General features: G+C 37.3%; 1 protein-coding gene across 8 annotated transcripts in view; it reads left to right on the top strand.

The window, feature by feature from the left end:
- Positions 1-22773, top strand: part of GRID2 (glutamate ionotropic receptor delta type subunit 2) — a 677007-nt gene that overhangs the window by 472047 nt on the left and 182187 nt on the right. For all 8 annotated transcript variants that reach the window (XR_010439884.1, XM_064711069.1, XM_064711071.1 and 5 more), the window contains 2 exons: positions 1485-1646; positions 9478-9597. Coding sequence is in view for 7 of the 8 variants with exons in the window: in XM_064711069.1 (XP_064567139.1) it covers positions 1485-1646; positions 9478-9597 (282 nt within the window). In the remaining variant the exon portion in view is untranslated. The remainder of the gene's footprint in view (positions 1-1484; positions 1647-9477; positions 9598-22773) is intronic.

Genomic DNA, 22773 nt, shown 5'->3' with positions numbered 1-22773 from the left:
GGAAGAGAGGTTTTTGGTGTTTTTAACTTTTTTCCCCCTTTTTAAGGGGATATGTGAACTTGCCAATCAGTATCTCAGATCTTCAGCCTTATTGTGCTTCCTTGCCATATCCCTCCTCCCAATTGCTGCAGGGCTTTCCCAGTCTTTGGATATATTTAAAAAGCAGACTAGGGCTACTAAATTCCCATACTTTCCATTTGTAAGCTTCTTTCTTCTTTTAAAACTTTAAGCACACTACCTATAGCTGTGTAAAAAACCCTCACAGAGAGCAACCAACATATTCCACAAATCTGAGGAAATGTCTTTTGACTTGTCTGTGACTGATGGAGAAAAAATCCCAGCAACCTTGCCTCAAATTGCCACTGGCTAATTTGCTGTCAGGCACTAGGAATGTTCTACAGAGCCCTTTATCATGCACCTGAGGAAACTGTGTTTCCCTCAATAACTTTAGATGACCAATAGGTTATCTAAAAATAATATTCCCAAAAGTCCTTTTCATTTCTGAACATAATTTTTCTTCATGAGAACCTCTGTTCAGGACAGCTGAGGTTTCTTTTTATGATACTGTCAGTAACTTAAATGTTCCTGCCATCTGAGGACAGCAAAGACTAATGTAAAACTATATTGTAAATTACTTGTTTCAGAAGTGTTCATGTGTCCTGAGCTTCTGTTCTTTTACTTTTAATTGTGTCTTTCACCTCTGACTTTGCTCTGTGTTCATTTAAAGCAGGTACACAGAACTAAAACATGGTTAAGTGGGAGGTTGCTCTTCTTGAATTCCACTGTTCTGCTTTTGATCCCAAACTAGAACTTCCTCACACTGTATGCAGCTGTGCTCACAGTGAACATACACACATGTACTCTGTAAGAGTTTTGTCCTGCAAGGAATGAGCAGCCCATGTCAAACACTCTGACAGAAAACACTCTGAATCACAGAGTCAACATGCAATTGCACACTGACAAGAATTTCATTGAGTCTTATTTCATGCCAGAAAGTGTCAACCAGAATTGACTGCACAAATCAGGAGCAAAATAACCCAACAAAATCTATTCCAAATTTTCAGAGTTTCTGCTTTTCAAAAGAGCAAAACAGTCTTGAAGATAATTTGATGGTGTCCAAATATCTGGTGACTGAAAAGCTGAGTTTCACAAAGAACTGGTTAAAAATAAAAAGAAGTCTGTTTATGGGCATAAGTAGAGCTGTAAATCTGGCAAGTGGAGCTGTGCCAGTGGTTGGGCTGCCTGGACTTCTCATGTGTGTGTAGTTTGTTTAGTGTTTATCACTTTTAGCATTACAGTTCTCAGCTGCAGGTTTTACCAAAGCCCAAATGTGGGACATTTTGCCTCTCACAAATTCTTCTTAAAACCAAATAAAGTATTTAATTACCAGAGGGTTATGGGTGAGGCAAAACAAATTATCAATTCTGACTGCTAGGAGGATACTACATAGCTATGCTAATGCTTCCCTTTTGATCTCTTTACAGATTACAAACCTGTATATATATGACACTGTCCTCCTGCTGGCAAATGCCTTTCACAAGAAGCTGGAGGACAGGAAGTGGCACAGCATGGCCAGCCTCACCTGCATCAGGAAGAACTCTAAACCCTGGCAAGGAGGGCGATCAATGCTGGAAACCATCAAAAAGGTACTTTTTCCCTGTGTTTCTTCATCTTTAATATCTAAAATACTGACATTAGGCAGTATTTCCTCCTGAGCTGAATATTACTCTTATCAGTATAATGTATCCACAGTTCCTGAATGGAAGTAGTTGTTATTTGGCTTGGATTATTTGGGTTTTTTCCATGTCATAATAATCATATTGAAATAAAATCAGTAAGTTTGTTTAACTACCAAAACAGTTGGATGGTCAAGGAAGAAAAAGTGGCAAAGGTGAACATGTGTCACCATTGAAGAAGCTTCACAGGTTAGGAAGAAAAGAAAATAAATTTACTATTTTGTTTGCAAAAGAAAGGAGAAAAAATTGCAGAATTGCACTTGGCTAATGTTCTGCGGAATTCGCCATCGCACTACCTTTGACGTTAATAAAGTGAAATCATAGAAATGGGAGTAAGGAAACTACCCTATGTTCTGCCACTGCAAAACCGTTCCTGTAACTGTAGGTACACAGTTTGTGGTAATTGGGAGTGGGGGTGTCATCCCCATGGGTGCAGCTGTGAGCAGCAGGTGAGCAGCACTGACAGCGATGAGCCATGGAGTGCCCAGGGGCCCTGACCCATCCCAAAGGGAACAGAGGGCACACAGGGGCATGGCATGTAAAATAAGGATCTAAAAGGTTGCACAGAAGAGTATTAAAGGGCAGAGCTTGCAGACTTCTGTAGTGGCATGGTGTTACTCTGTATGGGCTAATGCTTGAAGTCTTCTGAAATTGTGTGCTGTTAGTCTGTCTTGTGGCTGTCTCAACTGCAAAGTGTAACAGTTTTATCCAATGTTGCTGCTTCCCTGTGATTTTTATTTCCTACCTTAATCCTTGTCATGCCCAAGATGTTTTTCCTGTTCAGTCTTCAAAGATAATTTCTCTTAGTTATTTCCTTTCTTCGTGATGTGTACAGCCTCCACATACTTACGGACAAATGTAACAACTTTCCAATATTTAGTCAATATGAACAGGTTGAGAGTTTGCCCTTCCCTGTAAGTTTTTTGCCTCATTTTCATTGTTATGTTATTGATGTCTTTCATAAAACTGCCTCCTCATTTGTCTGCACACACTTCCTGTTAATGCATATTTACATTTAAAGTGCTGGTGTTGTAAACACAGAGGAAAAAAAAGGACAGTAAAAAAAATGAAAATGGTGCTTTATTTATGACTTTCACTACAGGACATAAAAATAATTTAAAATATAATGTTGTCTTGAGAAGTTGCTATTCTGCATTAGGTATTCAGCTTTACCAGAAATTATGATGATGCAGGCAAAATGTAAGACTCCTTTGAACACTGCTTATATTTTACCCAGTCCCAGGTTAATCTGCGTTACCTCCAAAATGATAGTTCAAGGATTTCTTTGGTATCTGCTTCCACTTTCCATTTTAACAGTTTGAACTCGTGAGACTGCAAGAATAATCCAGGACACATTTCTTATTCAGGGGCCAGAAAGGTCTTTAAGGGACTCCAAACGGAATTGCTCTTGAACTGTCTGAGCAATTTCCAATTCACTTTTGGCAGTCCCATGTATTTTGACCTATGATTCAGGCAAGCTGGTTCTCTTCTTGCCTTGGATTTTGTAAATACTGTTTCACACTTTTCCATTTAAATGGCCAGGAGAATTATGAAAGCATTCAAGAAGGCAGGAGCAAGTGGAATTCCAGACTTCGTGTTAGCTTGCTAAAAAATGAATCAAATGCCAAAGAAATTCTGATCTGTGCAGCTAACCATGCATCCATCCTGTCACTTTTGGGTTTCCCTGCTATTTAAATTAGATGGGTTTGATAAGAAACTATTTTATTGGTGTAAATTGAATAATCCAAATACTCTTTACACTGCATTGTGCTGACAGAGATGAATTTCTAGAAGTAATGTGCTAAAATTGAAAGTCAAAATTTAATCCAAATGAAATATAGAAATTCTACTTTGTGTGGATGTCAGTAGTGTTTCAATCCATAGGCAGGGGAAAGCTAAAGTTTGCAGCTGAGAAGTGGAATTGCACAAAAACAAGAATTCTGCTTTAGTTTTGTGGCCTACTTTCTCTTTTCCTCTTTTCTTTCACTAAAGCAGTTGTGTAGAAGAGCCATGGCATCACAGCTGTGTACTTTTGAAATTAAAAATTTGGCATTGATGAATGCCTGATGGGGTATCAGAAAAACAATAAAGTTCAGAAGTAATGAAGGGATAAAAGTCCTCGCTTCATCTCTCTTCCTGAGAATTCTTCTCTTTCCCATCTTGTCTTATTCTTTAAAGATCTTTTCTCTCCTATTTTCCTGGAGAATCCTCTAAAATCAACTGAAATACAGGTTGTTTTTTTTTCTAAAAAGCATACCAGTTTCCCTTAATTTTGAAAGAAAAGAGATGCAAGTTACCACGTGGTATTAAATAGTTCCCAAATTAAAGTTCTGCAATTTTGCAATCTGCAAATTTTGAAATCACTACTGTTGTCAGTGGTGATGTATAATGAAATATCATAGTAATATATTGATGTAATTCAGGGTGAAACTACATTCTGAGATTTCTTAAATACTGTTGGAAAAAGAACTTCCATCCTCTGCAGCACCTTAATTCACCCTTCATGGTGACCTGTACTGCAGAGGGGAAATCATCACCTGGTCTCTGGCTGTCCCTCCTCTCAGTGTAGCTTCACTAGGAGTGAATTATACTCCAGTACTCAAGGTCTTGAAGGTGAAAAGAGTTGAGAGTTTTTCTGAAAAGATCCAAAACCAGGAACATCTGGCAGTGTTTTAGCTGCAGAGGGAGACCTTTCTTTGATTTCTGGAGGGGGAAATGAGAAAAGAGGTGGGAAATCTTTATTAAGCCACTCCCTGCAGAAGGTAAGAGAAAGGGTTGCTGATGTTTAACCTACAGCAGCAATTGTTGAATTTGTTACCCTGGTGGTAAATAAACTGATTTCTTTTTAGAGAACAAGCTAGTAAAGGATAGCAGGCAATGAGAGGAAATTAGAGTTTCCAACATTTCTTAAAATTGCAAAAAAGCTGTCTAAATAATTCCTTATTGTCATTTGTTACTTTTCACTGCTGAGCATTTGACTCATGCATTGCTATTTCTACAAACAGCTACGAAAGCGGTTTTTTCTTTGTGAATTCAGCTGATTGGACAAAGCCTAAAGAAAACATTTTAAGCCCACCACAATTATTTAAATCTAATATCTGCTCCTGCCCATCCTGGAACTGAATAAACATTTAAATTCATCAGGAAATACAATCCTTCTAATGAATTTGGCCAACTCCAGCAATTAGTTTAAATTCACTTCTGTAATGGGACCTATCCCTAAACACATGCTCTCTTGTTTATCTCTCAGTAAAGCCATTTCACAGTTGGAGGTATAAGTATCACTAGAAAATAATTCTGCTTTGGGAAAAATTAATCCTCCTGAGTAGCCTGGGAATGAGTGTAAGTAGGATTATAGGGAGGATCAACTCAGCAAGATGGCATCAAGTTTCTGCATATACCTCCTCTCACACGTCCCAGGGCTCTTCCAGTCACATTGGTTTAGCTCACTAACAGCAAATTTTCAGTGCTAGCAGCAGCACAGAGCCTGTCCCTTTCTGGAAAATGAGCTGTACCTCTTGCTGTTTCGTGAATCATAGGTGGGATTATCAACTAGTTCTGCTCTCAGAAATGTCAGTGACGCTCAGTGGTGACACGCAAAAAAGATGCCAGATTGTTTTTCAGGTAGTGGATTGGATTGTCGGTGCTAGTTGAAAACTCAATAATGTTCTCAGGATCAGACTTTTTCAAGAATAAAATTTGGAAGGTGTATTTACTGATTATAGCAGTTTTTCTTGCCTATAGCAGGATATAGCCTATTTCTTACCCTTAATTGCAAAATAGCTGGTAGCTGAAGAGAAAAGAGGAAGTTTGAATAGAAGCTGAGACCAAGTAAAGTATTTTATAGCTGATGATTGGCAAGCTGACATTCCCAAGTGAGGTCCTGACTGCTAGGTAAATAGTGCTTTCTTCAGGGACTTACAGTATAGCAGTGCCTAAGCACATATAAACTGTAGTTTATCTTGCCAGTTTAGATGGGACTCAAGTAGGCTTTAATTATATTGCCAAGCTTTATAACAGCTCTGCAAAGCCCAGAGCAGTGATCAGAATTGTAAGTAAAACATTTTTGGCCTAGCAACTGACATTTCACTCTTCAGTTGTATATGTGTCAGGAAATTACATAGTTGCAGCTGAACCTCAGAAGAATTTGCGAAGGTAGATAACAAATATATCTTCATTCTTCCTCAAATAGCATTGTTTCTGTGAGTTAAATGGAATGAAAAATTTATTTTACTCTTGGCTGTTATCATGATTAACACTAAAATCATTTGGGAAAATCTCATCAGGAAGTTACTGCATCAGTAGCTGTCATACAGATGGCCATTTCCTCTGTGATCCCCTTCCTCTATGCACTAGCAGAGGGATAAAGCACATGCTGTAAATCAGATGTTTCAGACAGATCCACACTGTGAAAAGCTACTCACAAAATTGGAGCAGCATCCTGAAGGTCTTCCTAGGTGATATTCTGCTCCCCTCTGCCAGCCCTGAGCAGCACCCAGAGTTGTGTGAGCCTTGTGGGAAGGCTGCGGGGGACCATGAGGAGCAGGAAAGAGCAATATCAGGATTGCACAGCCTGCAGGCCCAGCAAGATCAGTCCCAGACAGGGAGGAGAAACCAAGACCTCCAAGAAATTTCTATAAATTTAGTATTGTTGGTATTATATGGGCAGTTCTTTGCTGTTTTGTCTTTCTGCCTCTTCCCTTCCCAAACTGGCAGCATTCCCACCCTAATGGGAGCTCTTATTACAGTATTTTATATGTACACTGTCTAGAAGAGGGAGCTCTGATTAAGACACTGCTAAATGAGGAATTGGCAAAGAATGGTAGATTGCCAAAACAGATAAATGAGAAATAATGTTGTTGTGGTTAAGACTGATTCCAGACAAATAAAGCTGATGGACTTGGAGTTTGTATCTTGTCCTGACAATTGCAGCCAATTAAAAATCAAGTTTAACAAACTCATACAAAGTTTCTGGATAGAGATCAAATTCCAAAACATCTTAGGTAATTCTGTTAACCTGTACTGTATGTAAGGGGACATATATTTCCAAAGAATCCTGTGTTTTCTAAAGAAATTGATTAATTACTTCAAGTATAATTGAGGTTAAATGATTATTTGAATTATTTTTAATTGTATTTACTCAAATAAGGACAAAGGTTGTAAAAGTAAATTTAAAAGTTTGTTACAATTTTAAATTCCTATCCCAAGTTTCAGAAAATCATCTATGTTTTAACTCCATGTTCCTTAAAGTATTGGGACTGCTCTCAGTCTGGAACAAAATGTCACCTAAATTTTCTATGTTGAAAATCCTGTATTCTTCATTTCTATTTTCTGCTGTGCAAAGCATCTGTGTGAAGAAATTGTAATGTTTTTTGTTGAATATTTCCTTTCTTTTACCACTTTGTTCCAGTTTCCCCTTCCTTTTTCCAGGTTCTGCTTGTGGATCACTTGAAATCATGGTACTGCTCAGGTCATCTATGCCAATTTAATTGATTTTCAAACTTTAATTACCTCAGACACACAGGTTTAATACCCAGTGTGAGGGAAAGTTTTAGGAAGCAATATTTCCTATAGGAAATATTCGGTGTAATATAACCAAATCAATATCTGGTAAGGTGTCCAGATGGAGGCTTTGGGCAATCAGATGGGCATCCCATCTCTTACAGGCCTGTGCCGCTTTGCAGGTCTCGTGTTCTGTGAAACTGTGCCTTGGGGATTCAAAAAATAGATAAGAACCTATGAGAGAAAAGGTATATGGAACAGGCTTATGCTTCTGGTCCACAAGCAGGATGAAGTCAAATTTGAGTTGGAGTAAAAGTTTTATGTACGTGTAAAAAATACGGTTATTTACCAAAGGGTATCTTCAAGTGATTGTGTGGGCAAACACAAGTTCACTGTCTTTAATCTGAATCAGCCAGTGGTGTGCTAACCCCAGTCTAAGAGCCACAAAGGTCTGGTTAGTGCAGGATGGTAGTCAAGATAAAAAGTAATCAGAGTGTCTCGCTAACCACAGCATTAGTTGAAATTCTCTGATTTGCAATTGCCAAAGTCTTCCTGCAAATGTCTGTTTAGATGTACCCTTAATCAGGCTATTGGCTTTTTTCCTTTCTTTTTTTTAAATTTATTTTTGTTCTTGTACAGAATAAAAAAGTAAATACTATAGAAAGAAAATGTTATCGAAAATATTTTTCAAATCATTAATTATGTATATACACAGGGTATTTTATTGGTTTTAACTGTAAATGGCATTCATAAAATAGTTGTATTATCTTAATATTTGTATTATTATTTTAATATGTAGTTATTTATGTATTTTTCCCTGATAGTACTAGTTTCTAGTAGTCTAGTAAATTCTAAAGTTATCGTCTCAATGATTAATTTCATTACTTTTGTTACAATCACAGTCATGTTTTATAAAAGTCAAAGAACATTCAGTTATTTCACAGCAATCTGCAATGGAGATGCAAATTTTGTATTCCTTCCTGGATTTTGTCCAGACTGAAGATTTAAGAATAGAGCTTTTAATATGATTTAGCAAGGCTCATGTGCTTAGCTAGATAGTTCATATTGCAAGTTTCTACAGTTTATATAGAAAAGTTCCTTAGTGAAACAACAATCACAACTGCAAAGTTCTTGCCTTATGTTTTGGGGGAAAACTATGCATTTCATGGGTTTTACACCAGAGGCAGATTTCTTTTTTGTACATTCTTAAATTATTTTTTACAGATCTGTTTTTTTGGTTTTTTGTTGGTTTCTTTTGGTTTTGGTTTTTTTTGAGGGAGAGGGCTAAGCATCAAATTTCCCTTCAATCTGTAAACTGAAGAAATTTTTGAAGGGTAAAGGTTTTCATTATCAGCCTTTCATATGGTTCTGTTGATTTTATAGTTCAGGTCATCACAGTTCTTATACAAAGATGAAATGTGTGTCACGTTGAATTTACTCTGGAATAGATTTTGAGTGTGGCTGCAGCATGTATAGCCCTTTCAGCTCTAATTCCTTGTGGAGATTATTCACTCCAGTGCTTCATCTTTGGTATTTTAACCCCTTCCAGCTAAACTGTAAAAACATTATAACAATCTTTAAGAGATGCTGCCTTGTTACCCATGTCATGTATTCTTAGTAGAAGATAATTGGGAGGAAAAAGAAATTTTCACTGCATTCAGCCAGACCTTGAATGGACCCCTTCTTCATTTGTGCAGATTACGTATGTTGAGCTCAAAAAGCACATAACTTGGTCTAAACCTCAGCCTGCCCTCATGTAGAAATCTTTCATGGGGGAGAAACATTTGAGGGGAAAAAGAAAAGATCTGCAAATATAACTAATTTTTGTGCAGTTTCTTCTATGTGTTTGTGTTTAGCTTTTCTTCCACTAAACTTCATTGCAAAAAACTACTTTTTTTAAAAATAAATTGTTCGAGTTAAAATGTCAATGCATAAATGCTGATGGGTTAAAGAGCAAAAATTGGAGTGCAAACATGCTAAGAGTCAGACTATTGTTTGTATTGACTCTGCTTAGCATTGCTGAGTTTAATTCTTCCGTGAAGAACTTCATTCTGATGCAGGAATAATTTCAGCTTCAGAATTTTTAGGGAACCATGGCCTTTGAAAAACTATCCTAGTTCTGGTAGTTACCTATCTATTCTGCATAACTGGTGCATGAAGCCTTCAAGAAACTAAAAGTTATTACAATTACCCACTTAGAAGTTTTCAGTCAATTTTCCTTTTTTGTTTTTTCCAATAGGGTGGCGTGAATGGCTTGACTGGAGAATTGGAATTTGCAGAAAATGGGGGGAATCCCAATGTGCATTTTGAAATTTTGGGGACAAACTATGGAGAAGATCTTGGCAGAGGCATCCGCAAGGTAAGGCTACATGTATTCAAATAAGAAATTGTTGATTTTTTCAAAACCGTTCTTGTGTTCCATGTTAATGGAAAAGCATTTGATGGCAGATAACATGGTGTTCTGTATTCTTAAAGGAATAAGACATAGGAGAAAACCTTTGAAATTTGAGATACTTATCTATTTCATGATTTCAAATAGGTCTTGGAGCAGGTTGTGTTGATCAAGATACCATTTGTAATGCAGAATGTGTTAAGCTGCTGATGGATTGTCACAAAAGACCAATGAAAGCTGTTCTTTTTAACCCTTACAACCCCTGTCCAAAATAGCAAATCTTACATTGAATCATGTTTAGAGCACCCAGACTGGTCCCTGATACTTGGTCAAAGTGGGATGCCCCACCTGCTATATGATTAAAATTCATAGTGATGGAAAGAGAAATTCTCTTGTAGAAAAGATAAAATTTCCATAGCCTCTTCATGAAATAAATGCATGGTGTTTTAATAGGAGTTAACTTTTACAGAATAAGTTAATGTTATGTACTCACTGCCAGAGATAGTCCAAAGGACTTGCATTGTTGCAGGGAATAGCATGTATGTCCAGCAGAATTACTCTTTCTTGGTATTTGAGTTTTGCCAGTTTAAAACTAAATTTAAGTCCTGTGTAACAAATGGTGGAAACATGTCTCTATTTGCAATGAAAAGCCTTAACTTTGAACAAACTGCTCATCTGGTATGGCAAAAATCATATTGCACTTCACAGGTAAACAAAATATTAATAGGCTTTTCCAGGAGCAACTCTCCTTCAAAGACAGACTTCTTGAAAAATACCAAGATCTCTTCTTTTAGTGTATCACATCATACTGGGTTTTGTGTAGGAGGAACATGAAGTGATTGAAAGGAAATGAGAGTATTTTCTTAATATATGTAAAATGGGTCCATGGGTAAGTGTCACTTCATGATGAAGTGCATCATTTGCCTGCATACCTTCTGGAGCAACAGATAAGTACTCTGAAAGGAGGAAGAGATAAATAAGAAGTGTAAAGTGTCTAAACCCTGAACTTTCTCCTGCACTTTTCATCAGAATTGTTATTCTGTTTGTGCTCTTTCATCTCTTGTCAATACCCTAATGTACACACGGGGCTATAGCTATGTCACCTTGTGCAGAGGTCCTGACAGATGCTTCAGAAACCAGACAGAATTGGATCTGGTTGATATTTGGAGGTACCTTGCAGAGAGTCTTTGGAGACCAGAATGTTGGATAAGTCCTTATTCCCTTACATTTAAATTCTGTCTGTTTCAACATATTTTGATTTATTTTCCATGCTATGCACTGAGGAGCTATTTATTCTTTAGAGCTGCCTTCCTAAGACAAATCTATGTTTCTTCATTTAATTTATTTGGTTGACTTTGACTGGGCTTTTTTTTACTTCAGGCCCGTCTGGGTGAATGCCTGAGTGAAGCACTAAACTGTGTTCTTTCATTCCCAAAAAGATAGAAAACAAAGAGAGACTTGCAGAAAGATCTTGGAAATATAGAAGCACAAAAAACTTCCTGACTATTCTAACTCTTTTTTGATGGTGTGTTTAGAATTGTACTTTTAATTTAAGCTATAGTGAGTTTGATTTTAAAACAGATATTAATGACTGTGGTCACACCTAACTTGTGTAAAACAATGGGGTAACACAAACAGGTCTTTTGAACCTTCCTTGTTTGCTCTTTATCATAGTTTAAGAAAAAAGAGGCACTCACTGTCTTCGGAGTGAAATGAATTTGGAGTTGGTCAAAGAGAATAGGGCTTTGCTCAGAATATAATTAGATGGTGAAACTCATCATCATACAATCCTGTTGAGGAGAAAAACAAAGTTAAAAATTAAACTACTAAATATATACTAAATACTAAAAGTATGTGGGGTTTTCTTTACATTTGCCAAGATGAGCATTTAAAATTAAATTTAGATATTATAAGAAAATTTTCTTGGTGAAAAAGACAGTAAATGCTTCTCTGTGGAGTTTTGTGATGCACTGCAGCTGGTTATAAAGAAGAAAGGGTCCAGAGCAGAACAAATTAAAACTGTTTCATTTTTTTTCCTAAACAGCACTCAATAATCCAGAGAAACCTTTAAAAAGAGGTGAACAGAAAAATTTTCTTTAGAAGGAAAGTTCAGTATATATTATGAGAATGTGATAATTGTTCTCAGAAGTTTCTTTAAAATAATTCCAGTAATTATTTCAAATTTTTGCAATAAATGGAGTACGAAAACAATTTTAAATTAATTTCTAGTCAATGTCAAAGAGTTAAAAAAACAAGGTGGGTTTCTTAAAACAATCACATCAGAGACAGAGAAGAAAATTTTTAGGGGATTTTACTATTTGACAAAAGTTAACATCTTTTTCCTTGGATTAAGATTTACTTAACAGTGTATGAGCTACTAGTGTTGGAAGCAAATCACAGTAATTACAGGAGTCAGATATATTTTTGTTAACTACAATAATTAAAGTACACTTCAGATTTTCATGTATTTAGTGATCTGACTGCAGAACTACCTAAGCATTTCTTTTCTCAACCCTAGTAGAAGCAGCTGCAATTAGCAGACTGAAATTTCTAAGCTAATTCATCTTCCCTAATCAACATATTTTCAAGTACTTTTATAGGAGATAATGAAGGGTAAAATCATTACAAAAGGCCCATTGAAGTCATTGGGACCAGAGATTCCCCTCAAGTGAATTGTTTAAAGAATTGCTATTTTGTTTTCCTGAGGAACAGTCAATTGATTTTAATAAAAAAGTAAGATTTTAAAATGCACTTGAATTTCTCAAGAGAAAATTGAATTGAAAAGAGAATTTCTGCTTGAAATCTGTTCTGCTTGGGTTCTGGAGTCATTTATACTGCTGCAAAGTTCACTTATATTCATAGGTGATTATTCCCAGGACTCAAAAAAAGCAAATAGTTTAGGATACACATAGAATTCATGTTTATCTTTGGTTTATTTGGTCAAATTAGGCCAAGTATCTAGGAAAAACTGTCTTCACATCCTCTCCTTCCTCCCACTGCTTTTCAGGTATGATAGTAACCCAGCTTTCATGGGTTACTCTCATACCTGAAAAGCAGTGGGAGAATCCCTGTGAAAGATCATCGTGCTGGGCTCTGTCACCTAGTGACAAGTTAGCAAATCCTGGAGTGGGATTTGCTTGAAACAGCAATTGTGTACACTTGTGACTGTAAATGTTATCCATTACCTTGCAGACCATGGATCAGTTAGCTTGCACTTTTTGCCAGAGCCAAGTACTTGTAGTAATACACTCAGACTGCTGCCAGGTACTGATTTTATTGACACCAGTGGTATTACAACCCCAAAGGAACTGAAGAAAAACTCTCACTTTTACACACCATGTTGTGGCTTACATTTGTGCAGATGTAGTTATATGCAGTGGGAGACATGGGTGTATTTCTGACATTTCTCTGTTAGCATTTGTCTGTTGGTATTTGACATTTGAGTATGTATTCTTTGACATTTAAATTTCGGTGCAATACTTTTATCTCTACTGCTGAAATAAAAGCTGCCATTCCCGTGAATAACCATCCAACAAACAAACGAACAAAAGGAAGTTGGTAGCTCTGAGTACTGTCTTACATCTCAGTGGTGTAGAAAACAGCACTGCAGAAATAAAGCGGTTTTCATGTTTCTTACAGTGCTCCTTATAATTCAGAATGGGCTCATCTTCAAAGGCCCTGTTTGACATTTGAAGTTTAGAGGACTTTCTTTCTGTTCCCCCACTGGTTTTCTTACCACAGGTGGGCATTTGAAGATCATGATGTGTTTTGCTCTAGCTCCCTATCCATATTAGCATACACCAACCTCCTCCTGTATGTTTCTCTTCTCTTCTGAAGATGTTTTAGGTTATTTCCTCCCAGTGAGGGAGCAAGATGGTGTACTAGGCTCTTGCATCAATTCCTGTCTGCACCAAGATGTCCATGGCAAGGTTTCCTTTGCGTCCAGGACAGCTAGAGATGCCTTGGAGGAAGGATAGAGCTGTGAGCCAGCAGGAAAACAGGGAGCTTTGGTGGGGGGCAGCAGGGTAACCCAGGATGCTTTCAGCCATCTGCATTTGTCCATTAGGATTGTAGGGTTCAGTCTTAAAGCATTTTGATTTGATTGTCTCAAGGATTTTTCAAGCATCTCATGTGAAAGGGATTGAAACCTGTCTAACAGGTTTCCAAATTGTTCCTCTCTGCTTCTGCCAGTGCAAGTTGCAGGACCTTCCCTGCAGAGTCAATGCATGCAGGTTTTCATTTCACAGACAATTAAGGGTTAACACTCTATAGTTGTGCTATTTGTTCAGAGATGGGAAAGCTGGTTTGCATTTTTTTCATTCTCATAAAATAATTGCTATTTCCACTTCATCTGAAAATACTTGTTGATCACAGTAGAGGTATTTCTTTCTAATATACTATATAATTTTTCCTACACTTGAATCATGGAGCAATGTTCCAAGCATAAATTTTGATCTTCAGGAAGTTGAATTCTATTCTTACAAAGTTAAAACTTATTTTCTGCATTCTTTATATCCATTAGTTTGGCATTAGGCAAAAAGAGCAGTTATACAGCTCTGCCAACACTTACTAGCTAACCCCATCCAATAACCAAGAGCATATAAAGTATTTCCTTCTCAGTTAGCTTCTTGGTAAGCCACTTGAGGTAAATGATGGTTTCACCTGGTCTCTTTGTGAGCATGATCAAGGTAGAGCTGTGTAATGTGCCTTTAAAAATATATTTGTATCACCTCCTGATACTTTAAGCTGTGACCTGTGCAGATGTTTCTAAAGGTTGACATGCAATTTATGATGTGACTGAAAGATATCCTTGTCATTTAGAGAGACACTATTAAGTGTCAACTCTAGTGAGTTGAAATAAAAGTTGCTGTGTCTGACTGCTTTGCAATCTCTAGTATTGATGGAGAAGGTGGACCGGGCACAGCACTACCATGATGGTCTTTCTAAAGCAACTTTAAATACTTAAACACCCTTCTAGAAATGAAATATGCTACTTAATACTAAAGGTAAAGAGATAATTAAATATGTTGGTGAGCCAAGACTGGCTGTTCTGGTTCAGCACAGAACTTAAATTTTGCTGTAAGCCTGCTGAAGGGTAGCATTTCCTCCCTTCATACTGCTATGTAGTAAATCGATTAAGACACAGTGACTGATACTTTACTTTCTGGTGGCTTCTGTAAATCTTTTGTCAAATCTTAGTGAAATTTAATTTGGCTGCAAAATGTTGAGGATTTGTTTGCCATCACAATAAAACTAGAGTTAATAGAGAACTGTGTTTTACTTGGAACTGTACTTCTGCTTAGATTAAAAGCCAAACAAACTGCGTATTTGACTATAACAGAAAAAGAAATTTAAGTATCCATCCATAATTGTATTTTTGAATTCAAAAAGATTTAAAGGTCTTTAAAAAATTCTTTCTTCTTTTGAAAGGAGCATTTTCTTTTAAAATCTGAAGATTCAGAGAGAGAGGCTGACTGACTCAAAGTAATCAGTAGTGTACCATTTGGAGACTATCAGCTTTTGGACTCTGATTCAGATGGGGGGAGTGAAATCCAATTTTTGTGCTGGATTGTCCAGCTGTCTGCCCTGATCCTGGGCTCTTTGGATGAATATTTCATTACTTGTGATAAGTGCAAAGTAAAGAAGCCAGAGATGGATTTGGTGGCTTGGTGGATGCTGCCCCAGGGACACAGAAGACAAAGGTTCAAGTCATGATTCTGATAAATGCAGAGCAGAGTTGCTACAGCTCAACCCATTCCACATGAATTATTCACCTGTGGAGCAAAACATCCATCTTGAATCCATAAGAACCAGGATCAGGTGTAGGACCAAAATCACCCAGAAGTCAAACTCCAAACTAATACCCACAAACCCAAGGCAAGCACAGTGAGCTATACAGGTGTTACTCCACCTATTTCTTCTTACCAGAACAGACAGTCATGTCTGCTGAGCTCTAGTGTGTTGAAAAAAAGAGAATTTTAGCCTGTAATATTAATGGTGTCAAGAGCCCCTGGTCTAGAACAATAAGGATAAGTGCTCAGTGAAAATGCCTCTCAAATAATTAAGATCTGGGTTTATCCAGTTTCCAGCTCACAGGTTGGATGGCCCTTAACAGTGACTTATGGGGCTATAGATGATTTTGAAAAATATGAGTCTTTCAAGCCTCTGAATACTTTCAGCATACCTCTGGAGTCAAGGGGGCATGCTCCTGCATTAGGAACAGTGTGGGGAGAAAGGGAAAATGCAGGATGGAAGAAGGGGGAAATGCAATAGAACCCTGCAGAGAAGCATTGATGTCAGGCTGAAATTCCCCTTGGGACCTTGGTGCTCTGTAGTGTTTCTCTTCACAGTTTTGGCAGGGATGAGCTCGTCTCTCTTTTGCTCAGAATATTCAGTCCTGTCAAAACTGATAAGAATGTTCTTACTGAAAAATATTTTCAGTGCATTGGGAACTGCCTATTTTGACTGATTGCTTTCATCAGAGAGAGACAAATCTTTTTTATGCTCTTTAAATTATATAGTTTCATGCATTTTATTTATTTCTGTTCATCTGGAAAAGAGGTTATATTTTACCCATCTCCTACAGAAAATATAGTTGTCTTGACAGCAAAGAACAGGAGAAATATTTTCCACTTTCAAACTGTGTTTTTAATTTCCTTTCATATCTTGTTATGACAAAGAAAACTTGAGAAAGATCAGTCAAAAATTAATAATAATTTTAAAAAAAGCTGAGAACAGCAACCACCCCTGTTTTCTGTTGATGCTGTTAGGCAAGTGCCTATCCACAGAGGCTCCTGTGTGATTATTCAGTGCTTCAAAATGGACATAAGATCAAAAAATGACACAGAATTTCAGTCATTTTTGCAGCAGAGATTTTTTTCTTTTCCTGGAAAATTTTGAATAGCAGAAACTGTGTGGTGGGTTTTTAATATCTACATTGGAAAAAAAATTGGATTTGCATGTTAATCCGTTTTATGTAGTGCGTAAAACTTGATTTGGGTCCACTTAAATATTTTTCCTTCATTTTGGATTCCTCTTTTCCTCTTGAACTGCTCACAGTTAACTAGGCCAAGGGGTTAGATCACTTTTGTTTTTCTGAACTTGATACTGGCAGAACCTTTTACCGTTTTCAGTATGACTGGTTGGGCCACTTTTGAAATACCTTTCCTATGGTTTTGTGGCTTTTTCTTCTGCTTGAGTAGCTGTGAAAGCTACTCAAGAACATGGATCTGCAGGACTGGCTGGCAAGTTTTGAATTTTTATCCTCAAATGCTTCCGCTGAGCAAATTAGCTTTGTAACTCTCTTCAGAGATCTGAAGTGCTTGGAAACTTTGAAGTGCCTCAAAAATGACATTTTGAATAATGTCAGAAGGAACTGTGTATTATTTAAGAATGGACTTAATGCTGCATTGACCTCTCAGGCAGTAATGCTTCTGTGTGATCTTGGAAATCCCATTAGGGGCTTCTCGTCACCTTTAAGAGAATACTCAGTGGGGGCTGCTTCAAGAATGTGGTTCATCATCCTTGAAATTAATAGGATAAAACACTTAGCTTGACTTGGAATTACTTGTTTTAAGGTAGACAATCTCAATGAATTATAGGTTATTTGCAGAATTAAAGTTTTTAATGCTTGTCTTTTGCTCTTTAGAGCTGCTTTGTTTTCAATCAAGGCTATCATCTGATGAAAATTAATTCATTCCAGAAATGCTTCTAACTGAAACAAACATATATTTTTCAGGAGTAGGAAAAACTAATGTGTATTTAACCCTCCATTAATCTGAAAGAATGAGGTTGTTGTAGCTAATTTGTCATGTGAAGAGGGACATAATAACTATATCTCTGGTAAGTTATATATTTGCACCCAAATTTGTATGCAATCTGGGTATCCTAGTCAAAAATTCCTAATAATTGGAAAACCGTGCAGACAGGAGAGAGGAATGTTAAAAAACTGAACTGCTTCTTTTAACAGGAGGCATGAAGTGATGATAGTATGAAATGGGTCATTAAATTTTGACTTTTGAGGGTGGTGAAGGGCTCAGTTCGCAGAATTAAGGGCTCAGTACAAACCATTGGGAGGGCTGATACATATCTGTGGTTGTAATCCAGATCTTAATCCATAATGTGTGAAAGTAGATCTACACAGATTTAGAATCATAAAATTGTCGAGGCTGTAAAAGACCCTTAAGAACATTGAGTCCAACGCCAAGCCCACCACCAATCCCTGTCTCCAAGCAGCACATTTACATGCTTTTTGAACACTCGCAGAAATGGTGGCTGCACCACTTCCCTGGGCAGCCTGTCCCAGTGCTTTCCCATCCTTTCAGTGGCACCCTCCATCTCCCTGCAGCCTCCTCTCAGGCAGTTGGAGAGAGTGATGAGGTCTCCCCTGAGCCTCCTTTCCCCAGGCTGAACGCCCCCAGCTCCCTAAGTCATAACGCTTGTGCTCCAGACACATCACCAGCTTTTCTGCCCTTCTCTGGACACTCTCCAGCACCTCAGTGTCTTTTTTGTAGGGAGAGGCCAAAACTGAACCTGGTACATGCGGTGTGGCCTCACCAGCACTGAGTAGAAAGGGCAGGATCACTGCTCTGGTCCTGCTGGCCACACTATTGCTGAAAAAGGCCATCAGCCTTATTGGCCACCTGGGCCATTTCACAGGATTTGCATTTGGTAAATTGTCTTTTTCTTAAAGAACCTCAAGCCAAGACTGACACAATTATATGACCTGCTGCATTCTGCCAACCATAGCCCACGGTAATATATCATAGAATTGTACAACAGTCCAGGCTAGAATTCAAAGATTATCTGGTCCAACCTTTCAATAAATTGTTTCTAACTTGCAGGGTTTTTGGAGGGCTTCTCCTTGATGGCTGTGTGGTCTTGTAGACTGATAAGTAGGATGAGCCCCTGTAGTACATCTGAAAGGCCTGGAATGCTCATATTAATCACAACTTTGCTGGTACAAATTTAAAGTACATTTTTTGCAGCAAGATCTCTTTGTTCCAAGTTACTCTATTAGCAGAAAAACATAAAAATGTGTCTTTTTAGAAATTGACTATTTATATGTATCAAAGTCAAAAGTTGGTTTGTTTTTTGTTTGTTTTGGAGGTTTTGTGGTGGAGATATCTTTGGGTGTATGTGTGGTTGGTTTTGGGGGGAATTTTCTGATTTTTTGGTTGGGTTGTTTGGAGCTTATTGTTTAGTTGAGATTTTTGGGGGGTTTTTCTGTGTTTGTTTTGTGGAAAGACTATATTGAGCATGTTGCTGAATGATAATTTGTTGATATCAGTAGGCACTATTTTCCTGCAGTGAGTTAAGGAACCCTGGTAAGCCCAAAGACCTTTACCTCTGTGGCGATAAAATATTCAGTGAAATTTTCTACTGAAGGAGGGAGAATCCAAACACAGACATTTAATCCCTTTAGTCCTCCCCTTGCAAATTGTGTGATCTAGAGGAGCTAGACTGGTCATAAGCTGATTGGGAAATGGTGATTATAGATTTCCACTGAAAACACCCACTATATATCTATTTTTATATGTATGGTGTGTGTGTAATATCTACCACCCTCAGCCTTCAGAGCTGTAGGAGAAGACTAACAGAAGGCACAAATGTGAAAACTTCCGTGAAGTTGCTAAAGCTCCCAAATTCATCAGAAGGATGCGCACATCTATAGGCAAGAGTCAGAAGGAGTTGTGTTGGCAAAGAGTGAAGGGTCAGCCGTGTCCTGATGACAGCGGGTGCAGCCCACCAGAGAGGACAGCTTGAGTCCATGGGGAGTCTCATCTTTGGGCTGGACCAGACAATGCACATGGGTACAATGGTTGCTAAAGAGAAAAAGCAGGAAGGACACATCAGAGAGTGGAAATTGCATTCCAATGTTGCTAGCAAAACACAGTTTGGAGTACAGTAAATCTTTGTTAGTTGTGGTGGTTTTAAGACCAATAAGAAATAAATTGTGACTTTTGAGAAGACAGAGAGAACCACCCCTGTGGCTTCAGTTTGGATTCTGTATTGTGTTTATAATGTACTGTAGTTTCCCACTCCATAACTCAGCTCATATATTTCTAAATGTGGCAGAGTTTACTATGCATAAATCCATTTGTAAGTAGAAATTTTCAGCTAAGTCTTCTTGTCTGCTAAAATAACTTTAGGAGCAGAAGTGAGATGTCATTTTGTCTCAATATTGCATTTATGGTAATGTTGAGATGTGTTTCCCTCTAAAGTGGTCACAGCTGTATCCTGCAATTAAAAGAACCATAAAAGTGATTTCCAGAGATAAAAAGTTACCTCTGTGGAACTGTTTGGGGACACCTCTTTGTACCTTTTGAGATCTTTGCAAATAATAAAAATGAGGATGGTGAAGCTTTCAATGACTTCATAATATTTATAGTTCCTTCATAGTGTTGGAAGATTTTTATGATTCAGCCTTAAAATTACAGTGCTCAGATTTTTGCCTGTTCTAAAGTTATGATATAATGCCTTAATCAAAGGGTAAGTTACAATAGAATTTAATAATAAATATTCTTGTCATGATGTACTCCTGCTTTAAAATGTGCAGCAGGAGTAATAGAAAAAGTGAAATGGATGAGGTCTCAAACAATTTATGTTTTCATTTTGATAAACAGAATTAATTTTATTTGATAGAACCACTTTAAAAAAAAATAAGGGTTTTGAGGAAATTGTATGCACTCACACAGCTTTGAAACTCCTTGGGCTGGAAGCAAATGGGGATAAGCATGTTTTAAGGAAATAAGAAAAGTATGTTTAGCACCTGTGGCAGAAGTCAGTTAAAAAATAATCTCATCATTATTCTAACACTACTTCTCTCCATTTCTCAAAACCTATGAAAAATATTACAGACATTTCTTCCTAAAGTGTAGCAGTGGAAAAAATATCTTTTTTATGTAAACATAGAAGGATAGAATGGGATAAACTGCAGGTGTTCTGTTGAAATTTGAGCTCAAATTAATTTAGTTCATATATATAAATTTCTTTTTAGTTGGTTTAGAAAAATGCAACATAATGTATCAAAATTTATACATTGGAGTAAAAAAAAAACAAAACAACATTTCAGTTGATATAATTTCAATTTAAGCTAGAAGCTTTAACATATTTTCCTGATCAGTGCCCAACCAGTCTGCTTCTGAACCTTATCACAAAGTTCTTATTCTGAAATGCTGGATTTGATTTACGGGTTGTATTTGTTTGTTTTAAACACACTTCTATAATAAATAATGTACTTGGAGCTCATAAAAATCTGATTTAAAGTATGCATTCTAATGGAGTGCCTTAATAATGAGCCATAAGTGTTTTATATGAATATTTTAATGCAACATTCAGTTTCTGTACACTGCTACTGATTTTGCATTATAACTTGATTGTATTTGAAAATAATACATTTTCTTTGAAAGTCTTCATGCTAGTTTTGCCTCAGTTTGGCCCTAGAAGGTTTCAGTGTTCTAAACATTTGTATTGTGAATTATAACTCAGGTACTCTTAGGTCTCCAAATGTATAAACTACTGATAAAATGTGTGATTCTCCCATTGAATGTGCATGTCTGAATTTCCATAAGTCAGTTTATTTTAAGCTGTGTATTATATTACTTGAGACAAATATTTGTCTAAATATAAAGTAAGAAAATAAGTCTTTTAATTAAGATCCAGTTAAATAGCATAAGTCTATTATTAAACCACTCCTACCACTTCCTGGAACAGTGCCAATTAATGTCATTTTTTTTCAGAATATCTATAAACTATTTAAATGGAGTATCAGTTCCACTCATGCCACAGTGGTTGAACAACATTATAAACTGTTTTCCTGTCTTGCCTGGCAATCCCTGGACCAGCCATCCAGACCTGCTGCTGTGTCTGTGTTTCTTGCTGCCTCATTTCATTTATTTTCCACAAATTACAAGTTCTGCCTCTGAGGTTGGAGCCTGCTTTTCTCGCAAAGTGCGTCACAAGTGATGTTTCCTTAGCAAAGAATAAAGTCTGAGAATTGTGTGCTTTGCTGCAGGGGTGTAGGCAATGCCTTAGAAAGGATGAAGAGTTCATTTGCACTCCAGAAAACCTGCTCAGAGAAGGTTACAAGAGAGGTTGTCTAAGCTTTGAATTAGAGAGAGGTTCCAGCCTAATATCAGAGCAGTTCTGTTCACAGAGAAATGGTAGCTAGTGCTGGGAGTCAGTGGGTATAATTCCATTAAATTTATTCCAGAATGAGGCTACAATTTGGAAAACCAAAGGGAATTGATTTTTATATTATCTGTGGCAGTTTTTTATCATGGCACAGATAAGGTGAACTATTTTTTCTGTGATGGTAATGATATATAGAAATATTTTACCCAGTGAATCTCAGTCTACAGAACTTGGACTGCTAGCATGTTCAGTTGCTAGCAGAAAGATTTTGAGGGACAGACTTTTGGTCAAGTATAGACTGAAGTTAATTGGATTTCCACAGTATCTATATGGTCATAAATTGCCTCTCCAAATATGTTTGAAAGACTGGAATAATTCACAGCTCGTTTGATCTCCAGTAAAGTCTCAGTGAGTCTCTTGATGCACTTGATTCTGGATAGCTGAATTGATTTCTCTGTTTGGCCTTGGGGCTTGCTGTACACAGAACAGTGTGTGAAAGTTATTGTCCTCTCTACTCACCTTACTGCTGAAGACCTTACACCCTGCTTGCTTTTAGCTTTGCTGCTTATTGTGTCTGCAGGAAAGCAAGAATGACAAGACCAAGTAAGTGATGGATATCTTCCCACATGAGAAAATAATCTTTATGTGCTCTGTGACTGTAGGCCACCAACAGATTGCCTTAAACAAGGACTGGTGCACTGAATACAAATGCTTTGGGCATCTGTACATACTGAAGCCTTTCTGCTCAGTCTGAAGGGGAGTGAATTCAACACCAAGCTGATTTTGTGGTGGATATTTTTGTGCCGCTTTTACAATAGAGGTGTCAGGGTGTGGGTGTATCTATGGGATGTGATGGCAGACATGATAGGAAGTGTAAATAAGAAATTCTGATGTAGTTTTTCAAACAGTGGACCTCATCCCCTTTTCTCTAATGTGCTTGGTATGTAACATGATGCTCCATAATTATTACAGATCAATTCCTCCAAATCTTTTTGTTTGGTTCCCATT

The sequence above is a fragment of the Zonotrichia leucophrys genome, chromosome 4 (genome assembly GCF_028769735.1).
Source record: "Zonotrichia leucophrys gambelii isolate GWCS_2022_RI chromosome 4, RI_Zleu_2.0, whole genome shotgun sequence".
Taxonomy (NCBI): Eukaryota; Metazoa; Chordata; class Aves; order Passeriformes; family Passerellidae; genus Zonotrichia; species Zonotrichia leucophrys.
Note: the sequence above shows the minus strand (reverse complement) of the source record. Positions and strands in the feature narration are given on the sequence as shown.